The sequence below is a fragment of the Piliocolobus tephrosceles genome, chromosome X (assembly GCF_002776525.5).
Source record: "Piliocolobus tephrosceles isolate RC106 chromosome X, ASM277652v3, whole genome shotgun sequence".
Taxonomy (NCBI): Eukaryota; Metazoa; Chordata; class Mammalia; order Primates; family Cercopithecidae; genus Piliocolobus; species Piliocolobus tephrosceles.
Window position 1 is genome coordinate 4,762,580 of NC_045455.1, and position 19,444 is coordinate 4,782,023.

General features: G+C 43.7%; 1 protein-coding gene across 2 annotated transcripts in view; it reads right to left on the bottom strand.

The window, feature by feature from the left end:
• The window catches only part of MYO16 (myosin XVI), a 626,143-nt gene that overhangs the window by 78,193 nt on the left and 528,506 nt on the right, over positions 1-19,444 (bottom strand). For both annotated transcript variants that reach the window (XM_023217640.2, XM_023217641.2), the window contains exon 32: positions 6,197-7,297. In XM_023217640.2, the coding sequence (XP_023073408.1) occupies positions 6,197-7,297 (1,101 nt within the window). The remainder of the gene's footprint in view (positions 1-6,196; positions 7,298-19,444) is intronic.

Consider the following 19,444-nt stretch of genomic DNA (forward strand, 5'->3'; position numbering starts at 1 on the left):
AAGGGGATGTCTGCAAGTGTTCCCTTAGAGAAATTTGCAGAGTTGCATTGCTTGGTGGAATGCTAGCCCAAGAATTATTTTGTTTATATCGTGAAAAATGATGCCCTGGCTTCAAGAATCAGGCTTTTGTCGTGAATAGCAGTTTCATGCTCGTGAAGACTGAAGTGGATTGATTGGTCTGAGCGCTTATTAAAGTGCCTTAAGAATAAATGCTTTTTTTTCCCTAAAGAACATCTATGATAAAATATTTATAAATGTTTAAATATATATTATTTAAATGGTTCACATTGGTTTTCTTTTTTTCTCTTCCTTTTTTCCTCTCTCTTTCTCTTTCTCTTTTTCTATCTATCTTTCTTTCTGGCCAGTATTACTCTGTGGTCTAACCTGGAGTGTAGTGCAGCAACCACAGCCACTGTAGCCTCAACCTCCCAGGCTCAAGCGATCTGCCCAGCCTCAACTTCTTAGGCTCAAGCGATCTGCCCACCTCAGCCTCTCAAGTAGCTACGACTATAGGCGCATGCCACCATGCCTGGCTATTTTATTTTCATTATTATTATTTTTTTGTTGTTGAGACAAGCCCTGGTTGGCTACTTTGCCAGGGCTAGTCTTGAACACCTGGGCTCAAGTGATCCTCCCACCTCAGCCTCCCAAAGGGCTTGGATTATAGGCATCAACCACCATGCCCAGCTGATTTGACATTGGGATGCACTTCAAAATGATCCAGTGCCAGAGCAGGGAAATGGGCAGGAGTAGAGATGAAATAGGATGGGCCACAGAGAAAGTTCATTAATCTATTCTTTTTTTTTCTTTTTTTTATTTTTGAGGCGGAGTCTCGCTCTGTCGCCCAGGCTGGAGTGCAGTGGCCGGATCTCAGCTCATGGCAAGCTCCGCCTCCCGGGTTTACGCCATTCTCCTGCCTCAGCCTCCCAAGTAGCTGGGACTACAGGCACCCACCACCTCGCCCGGCTAGTTTTTTGTACTTTTTGGTAGAGACGGGGTTTCACCGTGTTAGCCAGGATGGTCTCCATCTCCTGACCTCGTGATCCGCCCGTCTAATCTATTCTTTATACTTTGGTCTATGTTTGAAATTTTTCATAAGGAAAACTTGAAAAACAATTATTGTGTAAACAAATGGCCCTATGGAATAAAAATATATTGTAAAAAATTGTTTATAAAATACTCTGACTCCAAACTCAAAATGTTCTTATTCAGAATATTTATGTAATCAAATAAAATATTTGAAATTAATAGGGACTTCCATTTAGCTTATGTGATCCTTATTAAGTAAAAATGCCACAAGAGTTAGTTCTATCAAATAGATTTATATGGCAGACTGCTCTTTTATAGTAAATTTTAACTCAAACAACTATTTAATAGTCACTTACTATATGCAAAGAAATACTGTACATTACAGTTTTTTTGTTGACATCATTTTTAAGTACCTGTTTATGACTTATAAGCTAAGGATGCACTGTATCAGAAAGTAATACAACTGAATTAAAATAAAATATTTTGAGTCTGATTTTCATTAATTTGGCCAGGCTGTCTTCAACTTTCTTCTCCAGATTTCTGAGATGTACTGCGTTTGTGTCGAGACCCAGTCTTCCTGATCTTTTTCACTGAGTAGAGAATAACATGCTCATGTGATTTCACTTTATTCTGGATAAACTCAACCAGACGCAGAAATGCCATTCAGAGCAATGGAGCACCCTAGTGGCCTGAAGGAGCCAAGGACTCTCATTCACCATTTGAATCGGGTCTCATAGTTTTTGAAACCAAGCGACTAGAAATAATTAGCATAATAATATTAGCCACATCATCACATGAGATTAAAAAAGTGTTGTGAATTAATGGGATCTTTATATCCAAAATGGCACAGACAATTAAACATTTAGTCAATATTAATTTTAAGGGCCAAGTAGCCTAGAGACTGTATCCCAGAGTTATACATCCCCATAATAATCAGTATAAAGTGCGCTTGGCATTCTTGAGTTTATGGGACAATTCTCTCCAACTAAAGTCTCATGACTATGACTCGTTGCTCCTCAGTGAACAAATACTAATTTTAAAACCTTTTTTTTCTGTCTCTTTTCTCCTGCGGTCTGAGCAGCACTGCATAGGTGGCTAGGGGAAGAGACCCCAGAGACAGACTGACTGCACTCCAGTCATTCTCTGTCCCCCATGAGCACAGAAACTTTGAGCGAGTAGATTAATCTCCCTGTGCCCCAGTTTTTCCACCTGTAAAATGGAGATAAGTGGAGCAGATGCCTTATAGCGTCGTGAGAATTAGATTATTCAGACAGTGCCTGGCACACAGTAAGCACTACACTTCCTTGCTGCAAACATTTCTTCTCAGACTGCAGTCACGTCCATCATCTGCACAGTCATATCTTTCCTATATGTGTATCCACCACTCTTAGAATCTGCATGGTTTTCTATACTTCCAATTGCATATCCAAGAATCTATAGAAAATGAACTGGTTTGGGCAACAAAGAATTTGTGAAATCCTACATATAAGGCTATGGAATAGTAATGGAGTAGAATCACACGAGAAGCTTCCTGTACACAACTCACCGTACATTATAGCCCATTATATTTTAACCAGAAATAACTAAAGTAGTGAATTACTGAGCGGTTTAATCTTGTCGCGGTCACTGTTCCAAACAAGGAGAACATTTTGAACCCTTCTGCAAAATTTGTGCAATAATTTTCCCCTATGAAAACTGAACAAAAAAATGAACTTTAGTTAATTTAAGAAGCCTGAAGGGTAAATTAGCCACACACCGCATTATTTGGTTAAAAAAAGCTATTTCACGGTGAAAATAAAAATGCCTTTAAGCATAAAGAAGGTACAGTAAAAGATTTAAAACTTGAAAGAAATTCCAAAAAGGTCATTGAATTCATTCAGAAGAAAATGGATTACTGACCTCAGGATCAAACTGTGTAAACTTTAAGAGTCATATAACCAGCACCAGCGCTGAGCACCAGCACCGAACGCTTTTCCTTCCACAGCTTATGTTTAACCTCTCCTACCTTCTAAAAGAATGATCTGAACTATCCCATGAGAACATGACATTCAAACTTGTAAACTTATTTCCCTCATCACAGCCCATAAAGAATTAGATACTAGGCCGGGCATGGTGGTTCATGCCTGTAATCCCAGCACTTTGGGAGGCTGAGGCGGGCAGATCACCTGAGGTCAAGAGTTTGAGACCATCCTGGCTGGCTAACATGGCGAAACCCCGTCTCTACTAAAAATACAAAAATTAGCCAGGTGTGGTGGCGGGCGCTTGTAATTCCAGCTACTCGGGAGGCTGAGGCGGGCAGATCACCTGAAGTCAGGAGTTTGAGACCAGCCTGGCTAACATGGTGAAACCCCGTCTCTACTAAAAATACAAAATTAGCCAGGCGTGGTGGCGGGCGCTTGTAATTCCAGCTACTCGGGAGGCTGAGGCAGAACAATTGCTCGAACTTGGGAGGTGGAGGTTGCAGTGAGCCAAGATTGTGCCATTGTCCTCCAACAAGAGCAAAACTCAGTCTCAAAAAAAAAAAAAAAAAAAAAAAAAAAAGAATTATTATACAATTCTCAACTGAATAGTTAAGACTCCCACAGTCTGGTGTGTGGGGATGACATGGTCTGGTATTGCTAAGTTTTCTATTACTACAGCAACTGTGCAAGTGGCCAAAGTTGCCAATTCATATATTTTTGAGAAAGTCATAAGTGGCTCAATCCAATCTTTTCACATGAAAAAGTATTGCAGAAAAGCCTACAATAAGAAAATAGATGTCTTATAATTATAGTTGAACTATGTTGTACTTGAGATTTTGATGTGTGTTCCCAAATACTGGTTAATACCACCACAGGGAAATATAATTGGCAAATTTACACACTAGGCCTGGGGGGCTCACTATAATTCTCGCTATCCTCTGAGGGGTAGGCTTTGGGATTTCCAGATGATGAGGTCTGTCTAGAAATTCATTAACTTCACTTCCTTGAATAGAGTCAAGAAGAATTCACCCTGTTCCATTCTCTAGTAAAATGAGGTTCATGAGGTTTTAATAAACTTTTAGTTCTAAAAGCAAATATTAATTTGTTCATTTAATGATTTTCTCTTATCCATTTTGTTCCTTGGAATGAAACACGATTTGTGAAATTCAAACGTTCTGCTATTTACAAATACAATTTCATTTATTAATGGCCTACAATTAAGAAGAATTTGTTAGCTAAACAAACAATCAGCTTCTTTGTCTGAAGAATAAATAGGGAGAAGGTTATTCATTCATCGTTAAAGGTTCTTAGCCTTGACCTACTTTTCACTTGTTCAGATTGCTTTCTAGATGTTCTAGTTTTTGTACCTAAAGTAATATTGCTAATCAAATGATGAATGCTTACATATTTATGTATTTTCTTTTGGTGAAGGAGCAGGTTAATGCATGCATAAAATGTTACTACACTATAGATCAAAGTCTACTTCCAATCCTACCACTTAACCCTAAGGAAGATATTTAACCTCTCCACCGTGAAGTTTTCCATGTATAAAACAAGACTGTCCACAGTTGCCATCTTAGACGCTGTGTTACCAGCAGAGGGTCTTGACTGCAAGTTGTCCAGGTTCTTGGCGTTTTTCACAAAGAATTGGAAAAACACCCAGCAAAGCAAAGAACGAACGAAGCAACGAAAAAATGAAAGCAGGGATTTACCAAAAACAAAAGTACACTCCACAGTGTGGGATTGGACTGGGCAGCAGCTCAAGGGCCCAGACACAGAATCTTCTCAGCTCCAAATACCCCCTGGAGGTTTCCCATTGGCCACTTCATGCTCACCTCATGTACATAAAGTGGTGGCCTCCAATCAGAGGCTGAAGTGAAGTTAAAAGATCACACTCCTCTGCAAACATCTGATTGGTTGCAAAAAGCAATGGAACAGAAGCTAAGGTGAAGTTATAGAGTTGCATTTCTACACAAAGGAAGACTGACTGGTTGCGGACAGCCAATTTCCCATCTGTGGTGCAGAAAAGGTGGGGGTTTGCAGAGGGAGTAGCCTAGGGTCCTTTTTTTACTTAGGCATGGAAAGTTACGGTTTTCATTTCAATTGAGTTCTAGGGAGTCGACATGAAAGCGCCTTAGGTTCCCTGCCTCCAGACCCTATCCTCCTGCCTCACCTGGAGAGGAGTGGGGGATCGAATGCCATCATGATGGAAGAGACTGGTTATAATATTTCTTAAAGAGAAGATCCTTTTCATTTAATGAACTTCTTCCCCAAAATACACACCATTGGGAAAACATTTTGACTTTGTATACAAACCTTAACATGTCTTTTGGAAGATGAAGGCATTCTTTGTGATTATTAAAGGAATCTGTGCAAAAACAGTACCTTTGGCACCGAGGCCGTGTCATTTGAAGGAAGAGCCATGTGGTTAGCCAGTTACAAAAGACTGGCAAAAAAAGTCATCACGAAAGTCTTATTTTGCCAGCTACATTCTTCTTTTACAGTGAAACAAAATAAATGTTTTCTAAGGCAGGCAACAACCTGTCATGGAGCTCACTTGAGTGGACTGATTCCCACCTGCAAACCCCACTGTGGGCCGAGTCACTGGATGAGAAAACAGATAACGGGGCTGCCTTAGCGTGTTCCTAGGATGGCACACGACCAGAAGAAAAGCGGTTCATCCCAGACAGCCCACAGCCGAGCAGCATTAAGCGCAGGGTAGTGACCGGATAGGTCATCATCCCAGATACCGCCAGGCAAAGCTAGATGGATGGCAAACCACACAATGGGGGGTTAGCCGTGAACTGCACATCAAACGGAAATCGGCAATAGAAACTTACACAGAATACCACTTTCATGTTATAAGGAAGAATTAAAAAAAAAAAAAAAGAAATCAGTAGCCAACATTTAACCTTCTCTGTCGAACATTTATCAAATTATAATTTATTAAATCCAGTTGCGGTCTGTGTCTTTCTGTATCACGAGCCTTTTCTGTCATATTCTGCAACACGGAAATATTAATTCCTACTTATTTGGTCACAGTGGGTGTATATCTTTTTTTTTTTTCAAGCTGATACCTGCTCTGAACGACCACGGCCATCACCTGAAACTTTACTCTTTCACATCTGTGCAGACACGGATGTACACAGGTGCACGCAAGCACAGCGTCCATGCAAAAGGAGTGGGGTGATGTCTACTCCGCTTACCTTCGGCTTCCCTGATTTTTCTTCCCGCCGCGGATTTTCGAAGCACACTCCTCCCGGAGTTGAAGAGGCTGGCGAGCTCGTCCAGGGGGCTGCTGAGAGGCCTGGAGCTGGGAGGGCTGTAGGGCGCGGGGGGAGAGGCACTGGAGCCGGCCTTCCTGGCGTCGACCCTGGCTGCCTTCACCGGGGAATACGGAATCTTGGGGAAGGAGCTGCAGGGCCCGGCCCCAGGGGCAGAGTTTGGCTTTGGGTGGACCTTGGGCGCCTCTGCGCTCGGCCCCGCTTTCCCCAAGCTCACCGGGGCGGGCTCCGGAGGGAAGGCCAAGTGCGCGCAGGGTCTGAAGGTCGCGGGGGGCGGCCCGGGCGGGGGCGGGGGCGGCGTGGACGGCGGAGAGGCTCGGCCGGACCCGTTGAACAGCGCCAGGCCGGGGGACGCGGGCCTGTCGCCATCGCCCTTCTGGCTCTTGGAGTACTGCGGGGACAGCGGGCTCGACCCCTCCGACTGCACGGGGTACTTGAGGTTGGTCTCCAGGACCGGCAGCTTCTTCACCTCCAGGGGTGTCAGGGGCGACTCATCCGAGGCGGGGGAGCAGGTGACGGGGGTCGGGGGGAACACCAGCAGGGGCGGCCGGTGCGGCAGCAGGTTGGGGAAGGGCGGCGGGATGTCGCACGCGTCCCCGGGGGGCCCCGCCGCCTCGTCCTCCGGCGCGCCGTGGAGCAGGGGCGGCGATGCGCGCAGGAAGGAGCCCGAGCCCAGGCCGCCGTCGTCGGGCAGGTAACACTTCATCTCCTCGTACACGGACTCCCCGAGGTCCGGGCTGTCGGGCCTGGCCGCGTGCCCCAGCATCTCGATGTACACCGGCTCGCCGTCGTCTTCGTCCCCCGGGGGCGTGGCCGGGGGCAGCGCACACTGTGGGGTCCCGGGGGTCAGAACGTGCGCTGCTGTCCCCGAGGCGCCCGGGGGCCTCGCGTCCCCGGGCCGGGACCCCGATATCTCTTCGTAGGAGCCGCTGAGCTTGGTGTTGGGGCTGCGCTTGGGCTTTCGAGGAGGGATCTTCTTCATGGTGCTGTAGTCGTCGCTGTGCGGTCTCGGCCGGGCCAGAGCTGCGGCAGGAAAGGACGCGGTCAGTGAGTGCCAGGCCAGGCCCAGGGGTGCCCACCTCGCCCGGGGCTCGCCTCGGAGCCAAGGCCCCGCGCCCCGAGAATCCCAAGGGACCGGGCCTGCATGTTCCTCCACCCGCTAGGCTCCCTGGCTGAACCTGAACTCCCGAGACCACCACCGAGAAAAGAGATTTGATCTTGGAGATGGAAGAAGACCCCCATCCCCTGAGGAGGATGTCCAGTGGAGCGTCAGGGGCTCCAGGACGTCAGCCACCCACGGAGGCCGCAGAGGTGAGGTCCCTGGAGACACAGTGGGGAAGGGACACTCAGGGATCAGGTGGTGGAACACACTTAGGTGTGGATTCTTAGGACCTAACACAGGTGTGACATAACGTACGAGTTGAACTGGTCCTTATGATTTGAAACTCAGGAGACTTGACCAATTAGCTATTAATAGTTAGTGGCATATGGAAGCTTCCTGTCAGAAATGAGTGTGATTATTTAAATGATGTAAAATGGGCTGGGTGCAGTGGCTCACGTCTGTAATCTCAGCACTTTGGAGATGGCGGATCACCTGAGGTCAGGAGATCGAGACCATCCTGCCCAACATAGTGAAACCCCGTCTCCACTAAAAATACAATTAGTCACGTGTGGTGGTGGGCGTCTGTAGTCCCAGCACTTTGGGAGGCCAAGATGGGCAGATCACCTGAGGTCAGGAGTTTGAGACCAGCCTGGCCAACACGGTGAAACCCCATCTCCACTAAAGTACAAAAAATTAGCTGGGCCTGGTGGTGCGCACCTGTAGTCCCAGCTACTCAGGAGGCTGAGGTAGGAGAATCGCTTGAACCTGGGAGGTGGAGGATGCAGTGAGCCGAGATTGCACCACTGCACTCCAGCCTGGGTGACAGAGTGAGACTTGGTCTCAAATAAATAAATAAACAAATAAATAAATAAATAAGATGTAAAATGGACAAAACAAAACAACAATAAAACACTTGTGTGGACGGAGAGACTTTAAAAAAGGACTTTGTTCAAATGTCAGGGAGGACAGGTTTTACAATCAGTACATTTCAATACTTAACAGAAACACATCCTTAACAAGGAAACCAATAGAATAACATTTCCCTAAGAACTTTTCAAGGGAAACTTCTGAAGGTAAAAAAAGAAGCCATACTCAGAAAAACAAATAAGCATAATGTTATTACAAGAGTGAATTTCAAAAGAGATGGAACAAAACTACTTAAATATGAGTTTAAAACAATTATTGAAAATTAAGTCAAAAAAGAAATTCCACAAGACTTCTTTTCTAGTGCTTTTGCTGTAAATTATAATAATGTTTTATTAAATAAATATAATTTCTCTGATAACAGAGATGTTAATTTGGGAAAAATTATTTCGAGTCTTAGAAATACCCAAACTCCCAAACCTTCAATTATTTTACTAATTTGGTATTTTCTGAATCTGTAGGAATTCTTGATAGAGGCACACCTGCCTTTGTTGAGTTCCTGAGTTATTTAACTGAGGCAGTTGTATTCTTCCCTCACTGTGACTGCACATTTTGATAGCAGTCTCTGTACCCAGTTTTTGGAAGACAATGCAGTCTAATGGTTAAAATTAAAGTTTTGGAATCAGATGGACGTGGGTTCCAATCTCAGCAGGACCTTTTATTCATTCACTGAGTCATATGCATTCAACCAGTATTTACCGAGATAAATTCATGAGTAAAGGTAAGTCCCCTACCCTCCTCTACCCTAGTGGGAAAAGTCATACAACAACAAAAATGGAAATATGCCAAATGAGTGAGTTCTACAGTATGTTAGAATGTGATACAGGCCACGAAGATGAGAACCAACAGGCCAGAGCGAGGGTCACAGAACTGTGTGTGCTTGTGCTGGGGTTGGTGGGGCATGGTCGTCATTTTAGAAGAGGTCCTGGGCAAAGCGCTCTGAGTCTCGGGGTTGTCATGCATAAAATGGTGATATGAGTTTGTATCTCAAAGGAAAACATAGATATTGTAGGGAAAGTGCTTCGCTCAGTTCTTGACACACTGTCACCAGAAAACAACGGAAATCATTCAAATGGGAATGGAAAAGAACGAAGGTAATTTTTGAATTCAATGACATCTTTGTAAGTCAGTATTATACAGGGCTCCCCAAAGCAGCCAACTTTTAAGAATAGAAAGTACCCAAAGTGTGCAGTTCTTTAATTAATAAGCATTGTTCCAGTGACTTTCAATGGGCTAAAACATAGCAGCCCCTGAGCTTCTAGAAAGTGAATAAAGCAACCCCATTTTTAACCTTAAGATTATAGAGTTGCTCTGAAGATATGAATAATTTAAAGGATTTGTGAGAGAATGTATTTTCCAAAGCTGGCTTCAATAATATTTTCAGCCCCACATACTCTTCCAGAACCTGGAACCTGGGAGGGTCTCTGTGTCTGCCCCAATGAATACAATGATTAGAAGATGATGTTGCCTGCTTTCTGGGGCTGGGCCAATGACAATGCAGCCTCTACCTGGCCCCCTCCTTCCCTTGGGACACATGTCTAGGTAGCCCTGACTTCCATGCACACGTCTGTACGCCCTGAAGCAGCCACGCTGTGGGAACTGTGGAGAGGCTACAGAGAGGTGAGGGAGAGCCAGAGGACTCCTATCTGCTCCAGCCGTCAGCTATCTGGTTTCCCATCCCAGACACCAGAGATGTAATTAACCATGACGTCCAGTGATCACAGCTGCAGCCACGATCTGACTGCAGTGGTGAAAGAGGCTCCTTGAGAACGGCTCAGCAGAGCCCAGCCAACTACTAGAACCATGAGAGATATAATAACCTTATTTTGGTGTCTTAAGCTACTAAGTTGGAGAGGTTTGTTACATAACAACAGACAACTCATAAAGACATTGCTACCTGGAAGCGGACTCTGCTGTACAAACAAAAACAAAAACAAAAAAACCCTTAAACTCTTAGAAGTTGCTTTGGGCCATGGGAGGAGCTTTGAAGGGACCATGAGGGGAAGCGTGGTGGCCTCAAGAAAGCTCTTGATGAGGCCTAAAGAACAGTGAGGAAGATGCTGGAAGCCAGAGGGAACAGAACATTTTAGCCACAGTGTTAAGTTTAGCAATACTATTTCACCTGCAGTCGTGTGGAAAATAGGAAACAGAAGATGAACAGGGTGATGTAGCTAAGGAGATTTCCAGCCAGTATTAAAGTTGCCTCCTGGATTCCTCTAGCTGCCTAGAGTAAATCATGAGAATACAGAGATAAAGTAAAGAAAGAACTATTCACTATAAAGGAACAAGAACCTTCTGAGTTTAAAAATAAAATGGTTCTCACTGCCAGGCTCTTCCGATGGCAAATAATTTGAATGCTAAGAAATGACTTCCAGCCAGGCGGGTGACTCATGCCTGTAATCCCAGCACTTTGGGAGGCCAAGGCGGGCAGATCACAAGGTCAGGAGTTCAAGACCAGTCTGCCCACTATGGTGAAAACTGTTCTCTACTAAAAATACACAAATTAGCTGGGTATGGTGGCACATGCCTGTAGTCTCAGCTACTTGGGAGGTTGAGGCAGGAGAATCACTTGAAACTGGGAGGTGGAGGTTACAGAGAACCAAGATTGCATCACTGCATTCCAGCCTGGGCAACAGAGTCAGACTCCATCTCAAAAACAGTAAAAGAAGGAAGGAAGGAAAGAAGGAAGGGAGGAAGGGAGGGAGGGAGGGAGGGAATGACTTCCAAGCAGAAATAAAAATCAGGGAATTTTCAGAAAAACATGATCTAAAGATGAAGTCAAGCACACATTGATGAGATCAAGAAGTACGCAGAAAAATCCAAGGAGGGGCTTCAATAGGGCTTTTCAAGGAAGGAAAACCACAGGTCTAAGAATATCAAGGGCATTGACGAACAGGAATACTCAGTGAGCTTCCCCAGTTACTGGGGTTCAGTAACATCAGCAACATCCATCAAAAAGATTTGTGGATGTGGTTTTTCACTAATAAGGTGTATTATGCATTGATTCACAAGAAAGTCACAAAGCTTTTAAATGAATTTATCAGTTTACCCTGAAAGGAGCAGCGTGCACACAAAAATGAAGAAACTTTGGTCTCTCAAAGTATTGGCCAGGTGCAATGTGAGCCTGTAGTCCCAACTACTCCAGAAGCTGAGCAAAAGGATCACTTCAGGCTAGGAGTTCAAGGCTGCCGTGCGCTATGCTCATACCTGTGAATAGCCACTGCATTCCAGCTTAGACAACATAGCAAGACTTCACCTCTAAACAACAGCAACAACACAACCCTGATAAGGAAGAAGCAGGCTGAGAAAACTACCAGCCTCCCAAACATAAATCACCTCTTGTGGACTGGGAATTATTAGTCAAAAAGGGGGGTGCCAAGATTCCAGAACACAGAGCTAAGAGCTATAGAAAATTATTTCCAGTCTGCGAACTGGACTAAATCCTCATGAAGGCACAAGCAACATGTATCCAGCTCTTGTTCATAACTGCCACCCACCGATGACCACTGTGTGTCACCTGATCTCCCTCCCGTGTCTGAACAGAAGCGTGCATCACAGTTATTCTCTGCCTGTCCCTCCAGTGTATTTTGGTTGTGTGGGGGATCCGGCAACTTGTCTTTTTGGTCATTAAGTCTTCAGATGGAAGAGGACACACTGGAGGTGCTGTCTCTCTCAGGAATCGTACCAGAGGCACTGGCACACCGGGAACTCATTTAGATGATGCGATCTGGCCCTTGAACCTGAGCCAGACGTGATGCTGCAGGAGGCTTTGGGGAGTCTGGGGGAGGGCTGAGTATAGTGTGGATGAGAGAGGGATACAAATTATTTTGTCCAGAGGGTGGACTGACACAGACGGTACTTTCCAACACCTTGGCCACCACAGTATATCCTTTCCAGAGGTAGAATCAGTTTCTCCTTTCCTAAACCTGGATGGGTGTTTGGGACTGTGATGAAAGGAACGTGGCAGAAGGGAGTTTGCTCACCTCCCACGCTGGCTCCCTCAAAGCGAGGCTGCATCTACCGCTTTCTCTCTCCCAAAGCACATGCCCCCGAAGCACTGACTCTCAGTGAAAGAAGTTGGATACCCTGAAGCTGTCATGCTGCCCAAGCAATGCAGAGAGATCACATCGACAGAGACAGACACCCAAGGAGTCGCTCTCCTCAGATGGCTGAGGCACCAGACATTCCCGTGACCAGCTTTCAGATGATTCCAGCCACCTTGCTGCATGAAGGACCACGTATGACAACTGCCTCAGTGATCTCTGTTGACACCCAAAGCCTGAGAGGGGTAGTAAAACAATCACTACTGTATATAAATCTGTAAATTCTGGGTGGGTTGTTATGTGACAACATGTAACTGCTATAGTATTCCCTGAAAGTTTGCTACAGATGTGGTGAAGAGCCTTTTTACATTAAACAATTATAAATACAAGTAGCATGTTTGTCGAGAGGCTGTTGAGAACCTGACTCAAGGGTCCAAAGCTTGCCTATGTGACATAGGACAAGTTACACCACTGCTCAGTGACTTAACACACTTCTCTACATAGGGTCATGATGACAGTCCTACTAGGTAGGGCCATTCTACAGATGAAAGATACTTAGCTTAATGCCTGCACATTGTAAACATCACTAAGTATCCATCATGACCGACATTATCACCGCTACACAACCAGAAACTTACCACGAGAGATAGAACTGTTCCTTAAAGTGTGGTCTGGGGTTCAGTAACATCAGATCACTAGAGTGCCTTATCCTGTTCTACTCCATAACAGTTAAAATGGAACCTCTGGGGGTCAGAACTGGAAATATTCATTCTTTATAAACTAAAATTAGAAAACCACAGTTAACAAATTAAAGTCTAATTTGGTTTGTGGCTACTTCTGGGTGCATGTGCACGTGTACACATGCTAAAAGTTCATTTGCAAATACTGGTTAGAGGGTTATTAAAAATGAATTTACATCAACAGTTTTCTTAATTTTTTTGTCCTAATATTGATGCATAAAACATTTGCAACTACTTGATAAAGTCAACGAAATGGAGTAGGGAAGACAGTTCACGATCACAGAATACTTTTAGGGCAGGTTCTGTGATCCTAACAGTAGCTTATGAGTTAGATAGACTACATTCTGAAGCCATCTCATTACATCACAAAGTTGCCTCTTATCTGAACTGCTGGAGAATGATACGGACATGTGTATCATGTTAGGAGATCTACATTTTCTCCTACAAAATATTTTCCTTCTGGTATTTTTGCAAAGGCATGTCAGTGACTTTTAAGTCATCTTCTGTGCATAAGTTATTTGGTCCCATTCTCACAAGAACAAAATACCTGCATAGTTAATCTGTGAGAAAAAGGAGGAATGAGATGCTTGTTCATCCAAAATAAACAGTGTCTGCATATGTGACTCTCCTCCATTTTCCAGCACTTCTCGTGTGACTGTGCTGAGTTTCAGAGCAGAAGCAAACGTAGCACAGAGCACAGGACCTAGGACATAAAAGATGCTTAATTAAGTGCCTGCTAGCTGACTGCTCAGGCTGCATACATGAGTGGATGTAGGATGGATTTACAACCAGTTGCAAATTGGACAGGAAGGGCTTCTACTGAGCAGTCACATGTCGCAACCTTGTTATAACTTTTCTTTCTTGGTGGGAGGAGCAGTTCAGGCAGTATCATTGCCTTCCCTGCCCCCACCTTTACCCTCCCGACTGCACTCCATGCTGTCGGCATGCCCTTCCGGAGCCTTTCACAGTTTCCATGGAGGGCAAGGCACTCTGTGGCCCGGTGTGCACCTATCGCACCCTCACTGCTGTGGCTATGCTTCCCCTGTAATCTGTTTGACCACTTATCTCCTCACCTGGTCTGTCAGGTCCTCAGGGAGAAGCCAGGCTCGTGGAAGACACTTAATTACTATTTGTTGAATGTACAACTGCGACATAGGTGGTGAACTCTGCAATTGTGTTCTGCTATCCCCAGCAACGCATTTCTCAGAAGAGCATTCACAGAAGACCTAATTTCTGTCCATTTTCAGATAATAGAAAAAAATTTTTTTAAGGGCTTCTGTTAAAACTATGCGGACAAATCCAGCCTTGACACATTTCAAGGGTACTTCTCGAACCTTGCCAAATTGTGCTCCCTCTGATATACTGATAGGAAGCAAATTCTCTTTTAATGAAGAGAGTGTAGAGAGAAATAGATTTCTGTAACTTGTATTCACTTGATAAGTATTTGTTGAGTGCTTACTATGGGACACATGTTGTTCTAGAATGAAGACAGAAAGAAGAAAGTAAAGAAAAGAAAGTTATTTCCAAATTAAGCCACTGAGCTGAATCATGATTGTGTCTACATAGGTAAACTGCGTTTTGTGGAGAATGGAGTTGTACAGCAATTTTTGGAAAAAAAAAAACAATTATAGGTTCATTAAGGTATAATTTCCAAGGAGGAGACAGCTGGGTGTCTGAAGGGAGGGTGAGCGTGGAAGCGTCCACATAGAACGGTGAACAGTGAGGACTAGAGCTGCCTGAGAACAGCTTGCTTCTGCTATTTCACCTTGAGCAACGGTCACTCCAAGCCAGGAACAGCACCACTGACATCATGACTTAATTGCAAGTCCCACATTTTAGAATTTAGTATCCATTTCACAAATGAGGAAACTGACTGCCAGAGGCTTCATTAACAACAAAGCTAAATGCATGTAACTTTGTTCAGCACTTGCTATGTCCTGGGCAATGAGGCTTTACAGTCCTTCGCTTCTTAACTCCCCAGAAATAGCCACTGCCATGTTTCTGCGGTTGCTGCTCCTTGATATACATGGGCTTGGAAAGACTGAGTCACTTCTTCAAAGTCACACGCATGAAATGCAGGCTTATATTTAACTTCGGTCAGGAGACAATTCAGGAGAATGTTAACCGTCTTTGGGAGAAAGGCTGCACCCGGTGTGTGAGGAACGGACTCTGCAGAACAGCACTCCAGCTGGGAGGCCCCAGCCAAGAGGAAGTGAAAACCAGGCCCTATCTTTCCTTTCCTAGCCACTATTTGCAAAGAGCAACCACAGGCTTTTATTCAATGGCCAAAACCGCAATTCCTTTTGCACCGACCTACTAAAAACATGGTACTTTTAAATAGTTGTCTCTAGCTTGCTAATAGTTTGCAAAGAAGTGTTACCATTTATTGGCCTGCAAAATTGTTTCATGCTTTTGAGGCACAAAGGAAATGAGAAAAAAAAAATTGCTCTCTCTACTGTTTTCCTTCACCACAACCATTTTTATTGGGTGAGGACCTACCAGGAAAGACATACGCTAATAAGAACAAGGATAAACACAAAGACAACTTTAAAGTGACCTTGGGGCTGGTCACCCTACAATCCTTGGTCCTTGGTCTCCAATCAGATCTCCTTTCACTCTATAACCATCTGAACTGATTCACAGCTTTATTTGTAAAGGAAAAGAACTTGAACTTGATTTTTTCACATGCCAAAAAGGATGGCTCAGGTACAAAACCAACTTCAGCTGCAGTCCTCAATCCTGTGAAACCAAGGTACATCAAGCATTTTAGAATAGTGATCAAATTTTCTTCCTATCTTTTGACAGAAAGGACAATAATTTTGTGATGTTACTAGGTGCAAAAAAATTCAGGATCACCACTTGGTAGACACACGAAGCATTTAGAATCAGGGTTGTCTAACAGAAGCTTCTGTGATGATGGAAAAGTTCTACACCTGTGGCTACTGAGTACCTGGAAAGTGACTGATGATGGAGGAATGATATTTAAAATTGTATATAATTTTATTCACTTTAAACTTAATTGGCCACATGTGCCTAGTGGCTACTGCATTGAACAACAAAGACTTAGATGATACTTGGATTGTGTTGGACTGAGGGAGATGTCTAAGATGCTAGGATCAATTTCATCACTGTCTCAACCACCTTCAGATCCTGACATAAGGGCACAGAAGGGACCAGAACCGCATTTGACAGCTGGCTTATCACGTGTGGGTGGAGCTACCTTTGCAATCATGGATTAGAAACCCAGACCACTGACAGACTGGGTGGCTAAGCTCCTGCGCTGGCCTTCTCTGACTCCCTAATGCTGTAAAAACTAATAGCAAGCATGCTTGAGCAGATTAAGCTGTTTAATTGTCTTATTCTTAAAAATATACGGTATTGAGAGCGCGTGCCAGAATGCAGAAATACATCTCTAGTTGCAGGAGATCAAAGACTTTCTTTTTGTAGTGGTGGTTGTAAAGTAACCAGCATGAGGAATTATGTATTGTAAGAAAGAACAGACAATGTAGATGGTAAAAAGGAAACAATGTAGATGGTAAAAATGAAACCATGTATACACTTGCCTTTTGACAAGCTTCTGAAAGGTCTGCTCACCAGGGTGGGACATAGTGGACAAAATGCATCTCTAAGTACCTTATAATCACATATCTGACAAAATTAGGATCCAAGAAACTAAATTTTACATAAATATCTTGCATGTCTAATGCTACCACATGATGTATTTTGATAGCATGTAATAAGGAATTTAAGAGTTATTATAGCTGTCCTCTTTATTAATCTTTTTTGGGGTCACTTTGCTTTCGTGCGTGCGTGCGTGTGCACGCATGTGTGAGCGTGTGCGTGCGTGTGTGCACGTGCATGTCTGTGTGCGTGCGTGTGTGTGCGCGCGCGTGTGTTTATCTCCTGTCGTTCCTGAGTAACCTTTATTTTAATGGACTCTTTTTTTGTCTGTTTTTGCTGCCCATATGAGAGCGCTCCCTGAGCTCAGCTTCTTCCTCACTATTTGATCTCCTTTCGTAACATGTGGCAAAGTGGCCCCCCCCCATTACTCCAGGGCAGTGGTCTTTTAAGGTGCACACAAACTTTTAGCTTTTTCTAGATGTTACAAGATATTCTGAGGCCTATATATGCAAATTCCTAGAGCCTGTTTGCAGGGCTCAAGCTTGGATGGGGCTCCATTCTGCATTTGCTGCAATTTTCAATCACATTTCATGACTGTTTTTTCAATGTCTGATACTATCTGGAGTCTTAATTTCCCACCCTCTCCATCTCACAGGTCTTAGCATCTTAGATACCATCTTCCTCACGCAAGCTGTCAAAAATCTTTCTTGTTACTCTAATCACCTCTTTTTGAGATACGGGCCGCAAATCTAAAATGGAGGCCTGAAAGTTGGAACGGTGGCGATGAGATGCTCCCCACTTTCTCAGGGAGGGTGCTGGTGGCTCCCACAGATCATGGGCTTCTCCTGGTATATATGGCACCGGGGGAGAATGCCTCATATCTTTGGAGGTCCTGTTCTAATTTATATCTAAGCCCACATCGATGTCCACTTTGAAGACTTTCCTAGGGATGATCTCATCTAATGTCATTTTACAGCTTTTCTTACTGTCCTTATCACCAGGACTCTAAAGACACACATTTGGACTCTCCTCCCCAAAGTCTTTAGGAATTTCTCCTCTACTTTGATCTAAGTATTGTTGATACATGGCTCATACACTAAGACAGTAACATTTTGTAAGTAAAAAATATCCTAAAGATCTATTCTTTTTTAATGCCACTAATAAAAAGCACTTTGAAGAGTGTACAGCATGGTGACAATAGTTAATGACAATACACTGTATTCTTAAAAAATGCTAAAAAAAAAAAAAAGAAAGAAAAGAAAAAGGGCCTGGCACAGTGGCTCATGCCTGTAATCTCAGCACTTTGGGAGGCCAAGGCAGGCAGATCACTAGAGGTCAGGAGTTCAAGACCAGCCTGGTCAACATGGTGAGACCCAGTCTCTACTAAAAATACAAAAATTAGCCAGGTGTGGTGGCAGGCACCTGTAGTCCCAGGTACTGAGGGAGGCTGAGGCAGGAGGATCACTTGAACCCCGGAGATGGAGGTTGCAGTGAGCTGAGATTGCACCATTGCACTCTAGCCTGAGCAACAAGAGCAAAACTCCATCTCCAAAAAAAAAAATCTAAAAAAGTAGACACTAAGTGCTCTTAACACAGAAATGATGGCTGTGTGAGGCATGGATTTGTTAATTCGCTAGATTTAACCGTTCCACAATGTACATATACTTCAAAACAACATGTTGTTCATGACAAAAACATATAATTTTATGTCAATTAAAAATAAATTTGAAAAAAAAAAAAGAAGTTGGCTAGGATGGACTTACTGCTTCAGGCCTCTGCCCCATGTCTTCCTATCACCTTCTTGTCAGTCATCCCAACATTGAGCTTATGGATTTGCTGTGTTTTTGTACTTGGGGTTATTTATTTACTGAAGGAACTGTGTTTCATCCTATGTTCAGATATTATTTTCTAGTGAGTTCTACCCAGTCGTTTCATTTAGAATCTGAACCCCTGTTCCACCCTATACTACTATCCTGGGTCTATTTATTTCTCTCAGCAGCAACAATCCACTTCTAAAGTATTTACTCTTTCACTCTGTTTACCATCTGTTTTGCCACACTAGAATGTAAACTCCATGAAGGAAGATATAGGCACGCCTAGAATAGAGCCTGATGCATAGCGGGTGATCAATAAAATCTGTTAAATTCTAAGTGTTCCGCTAAGAAGCACTTCCTTTATTTTTCGCAATTCTTAAAAAATTAATAATTAAACAGTAATTGTCTCATTACTGATCTATGAGATCTGGCTGAGAAAAACTGCAATGTTCCCTTTTGAGCATCCCTGTTTCTAGACAATGGATGCAGAAACTTTTATAATCTAGTCTCAAAAGTTTTCCTAACAGTATTTTCCTGCACGATGACTCTCCTCTGGGTAAATAATTTCACTTATCATGTGATGAAGCACTCTTAATTTTTTATTAGATGGTGATAACTGGAATGCCCGATGCATTTTCTTGACTTTCTAACTGGTGAACCTTTACATGGAATAGCTGCTGACTTTCTGAATTGATTTGATGCTGCTCTTTGGAGGCAGGGGTGGGGATGGGAGTTAAGGAAATGCCATGTAAGTAGCTTTTCCCTAAGAGGCTTAGAGATTTGAATAAATATTATTTATATTTAATGATTAAGAGCTGCTGGCAAGCCAACAATTGGATTTATGTCTATTAAGAATACATTAGGGCCACAGTACTGCCACGGGCGCCCCCAGGCGAACTCAGAGCATTCACGAGCCCGGAACACGA